The 3,564-nt window shown below is 43.6% G+C and overlaps 1 protein-coding gene across 3 annotated transcripts in view; it reads left to right on the top strand.

Moving 5' to 3' along the window:
• ccnh (cyclin H) overlaps positions 1-3,435 on the top strand; it is a 7,165-nt gene extending 3,730 nt beyond the window's left edge. For all 3 annotated transcript variants that reach the window (XM_035639889.2, XM_035639887.2, XM_035639888.2), the window contains exons 7-10: positions 26-96; positions 245-350; positions 3,062-3,125; positions 3,242-3,435. In XM_035639889.2, coding sequence (XP_035495782.1) covers positions 26-96; positions 245-350; positions 3,062-3,125; positions 3,242-3,268 — 268 coding nt within the window. In that variant the 3' untranslated portion in view covers positions 3,269-3,435. The remainder of the gene's footprint in view (positions 1-25; positions 97-244; positions 351-3,061; positions 3,126-3,241) is intronic.
• Positions 3,436-3,564: the final 129 nt, after the last annotated feature.

The following is a 3,564-nucleotide window of genomic DNA, read 5'->3' as shown; positions in this document are numbered from 1 at the left end:
TTCTCGTGTGTTTTCAAATTCCTAGCTACCTGACTGAATGCCTGGGACTGAAGGAGGACAAAGACTCCATCTCAAAGATGTACGACTCGATGAGGCGTGAGTGAACTGCACCTCCAATCTGACCCCACAAGATGGCAATAATGAGCTGTTTTATTTTTTGGTCTGGTATTGTCGCTGCCCTATACAGCACACACACTACAGGTCTAATGTCAGATTTAAATAAATGTTTTCTTTGTCCGTCCAGGGATGAAAACCCTCCTGAAGAAGTATGAACTTCCCAAAGCAGACGAGGTGAACATTTACAAACCGAGGCTGGAGAGGATTCATGCTCAATTTGCCAGTTCAAGCAAGTAAGTGACCTGTTCATGTCTGTTTTACAGGATAACAAAGAGGTTTCTTATCATTATAGCTCATGACAAAATTTTGTCATTTTAAACATATTAAAAGTCAGAATACTCAACTTTATTGTGGAGCTCAGAACTCCTAAGAACACTTAAAACCATAAAAAGATCATCACATAATCTTTGGTCTAGCATATATTAAAGGGATTGTTCAGTGATTTTGAAGGGGGGTTGTATGAGTTACTTATGCATAGTTAATGTTACCTTATGGAGATGGTGATCAGCGATGTCATTTAACGGAGTTTGGAGGAGAAGTGGAAGTAGCAAGAAGTTGTTTATTACTGCGCCAACTTGCGCCGGTGCAGAGAATCAGCATATCACTCCGTAGATCAGCTGTTCCACTCAGAGCTGTTGTACGCGGCGAGTTGGCGCAGTACTACATGGCCGAAATATGCTTGACACTTAAACCGCTGTCTGGCGGCAAATTAAAGCAGTGAAAAAAATACATCCTTCTGCATACAATTGAACGAATATATAGTTTTTTACTCTCTTTAAGATGTAATCAGAGTGGCGTGATTTTGGATACATTTGAAGTGTCGGTGTGATAATACCAGTTTAACCGTGCGGCTCTTTATAGGCTGAATTCCCCCCCCCCAAGTGAATCAACTCCAGGTCACCGCCGTCGTACGTAGCAACAGTTTTTATTTTAGCCAGGTTGTCGTATCTAAGATGCAAAAGGTTCAAGGTTCAGTATCAGGTAGAAAAATAAAAAGGAACACGTCATCATCATCAGCTGTATGAAATACAGAGAGGAAGTACAACAACAGCAACGCCACATTCCTACGTACATCATCCGTACCTCGAAGCACAGCTGATACTGGTATTGCTGATGAGGAGACTCTCTCTTCTTTTTTTAGGCTTGTAGGTCGTCAAGCGTCTGCCGCCAGTCGTCTGGTTTACACTTGGTGAGGTCGGTGAGGTCCGTGGTATCTTTAAGTGCAGCTACAGTAAACAGTCTGGTAAACTCTTGAGCTATGACAGGCACAGATTCAGACTCGGCGGCGGCTGCTTGAATCGTCGAGGAGGCATGTGAGGCCAACCCCTGACGACCTAGAAGTCCATTAATCTGTGTGTGGCAGGACTTCTCGGGGTGAATCTATACGGAGAGAGTCGGTGCTGGGGGTGCACCGAAACGCCACCCGTGATGGCAGGAGAGCAAGAGCGGCTGCAAATGCATGAAAGCTTTTTTTTCTTCTTCTTCGTTTGTTACAGCAGCATATACAGTATGTAGGCCCACACAGTATAGAAGGATCCATCAGAGTTAACACATGCACAGGAAAGGTTACAGATATCTCCTACAAACTCTTAGACTATCTCTCGTTTCTGTTCAGCTATATCATACAAAAACAGGTTTTTTTATTTCTATACAAGCCTAAGTATATAGCAACAAACAAAGCAGTATATATATTAAAAAAAATGCAACAAGTGGTTTGAGTGCTCCGTGGTAGTTCATACACAAAGATGGTTGGAAGGGAAGGAAGGGCTGTATCATAAACTCGGGTGACGTGGGATGGGGCGGTGTGACGAGAGGAAGTTAAGGCTTGTGTCGTCTTGGAGAGAGGTGCTGTGTTTATATTCCCTGATGACGGCAGAAAAAGCTACTTCAATGCTTTGGATCCCCCCCCCCCTTCTCTCTAATGTCTACGCAAGTTTTGTCCGAGGGAAGCGTGTGGCTGACGGGAGCGGGCTCTGTGGACCAGCAGGCCGACCGGGATAAAAGAAGTTCCGACACCCCTACGGTCCGCTGCATCTTAGGTCCATCGTCGTGCTCCTACGCAACAAGGCTCCATGTCAAAGTTGAATCAGTTCGACACACCGTCGGTGTCCGATGCATTCTGGGAAGGGCTTTGGAAGGACAGTTCTCAGATATGCAGCGAGTGGTTTCCCACGGAGAACAGCCGTATATTGCGTTGGGTCTGCCAGGAATTTAGGCCACATGCTTATAAATACAAATAGACGTTAAATCTTCGGCCATGCGCCAAATGGGACGAGGCCTCGCTTTGGCTGGCTGCGTGGTTAGGACTGCCACGATTTGATTCCCAGGTGGAAATCCGTTACAACACTCACATTACCTGTATGGCAGCAGCCAGGGACATGATGGTGCACTCAGTCCTGTAAGATAAAGTGGAGTTGTTTGTAAAAGGCACCAAAGAATCACTGAATATTTGTGTATTTGAGAATAATATTGAATAGCAGAGCTATCGGTCACTATGCAACTAGTCTAAATGAACAAGCAAATACAAATGAAAGGACACGGGGAAACTACGGCAACTACTGGTGATCATGGAGGTGTAGCGGACACTAGATGTCACACTCTTTAACTACAGCTGCTTTCAGACGTGCACTGAAGTCGGGACATTTTCCTGAACCCCCTTGTAAAATTTCCCTGATAATGTCTGAGTGAGCCCACGTGGGAATACAGGAGGAGAATCTATGGAAATAATGTCTGGGCCCGATTTTTCTGACATTTTCCAGAGTTCATGTCTGAAAACTGCTGAAGTGAGTGTTGATGTTGGTTACACAAACACTGCAGATGTAGAACACAGTTCACCAACAATTACGGCTTGCACAGACAACTTGTGATCGCCAGATTTCTTAAGAAAACTTGACCTAACACTCAAATTCTCCATAAATAAAATATATATATATTTGTTTTCCAGCAAACGCAAGAGAGGATATGAGGACGACAGCCATGTTGCAAAAGAACCACGTTTGGTAGAAGAGGTGAGACAGTGGGAGCTACAGGCAGATATTGAGGAAAACTTTGTTCCAGTGTATACAACTTTCTTCTTCTTCTGTAAAGTTTTTCCTAAATCTGCTAAATCTTTGTTTTGTTCCAGGAATGGACGGATGAAGACCTGATGTAAGCTCAATGTGCTGGAAGAATCAAGCAGTCACATGATATTTCTACTTCATTCCGGTATTGTGTCACAGATACTTTCCAAGTGGACATGTCGAAATTCACTTTTCTACATGACATTCCCCTCAGTTTTGCATTTGTTGTGCAGTAAGAATAAAGGTATTTTTTTACAAATGGTTTCCTCCTATTTCTGTGGATTTAAGTCAGAATGTTGAACTATTCCGTAGAAGCAACAAAGCCACACTATACAATGTGACTATATTTCTCCACCTTTGTCAGGCGACAATGAAGGACTCGATAATC

Source organism: Scophthalmus maximus, chromosome 19, assembly GCF_022379125.1.
Source record: "Scophthalmus maximus strain ysfricsl-2021 chromosome 19, ASM2237912v1, whole genome shotgun sequence".
NCBI classification, from domain to species: Eukaryota; Metazoa; Chordata; class Actinopteri; order Pleuronectiformes; family Scophthalmidae; genus Scophthalmus; species Scophthalmus maximus.
The sequence above is the reverse complement of the archived record's forward strand: the minus strand, read 5'-3'. Positions and strand labels throughout refer to the sequence as shown.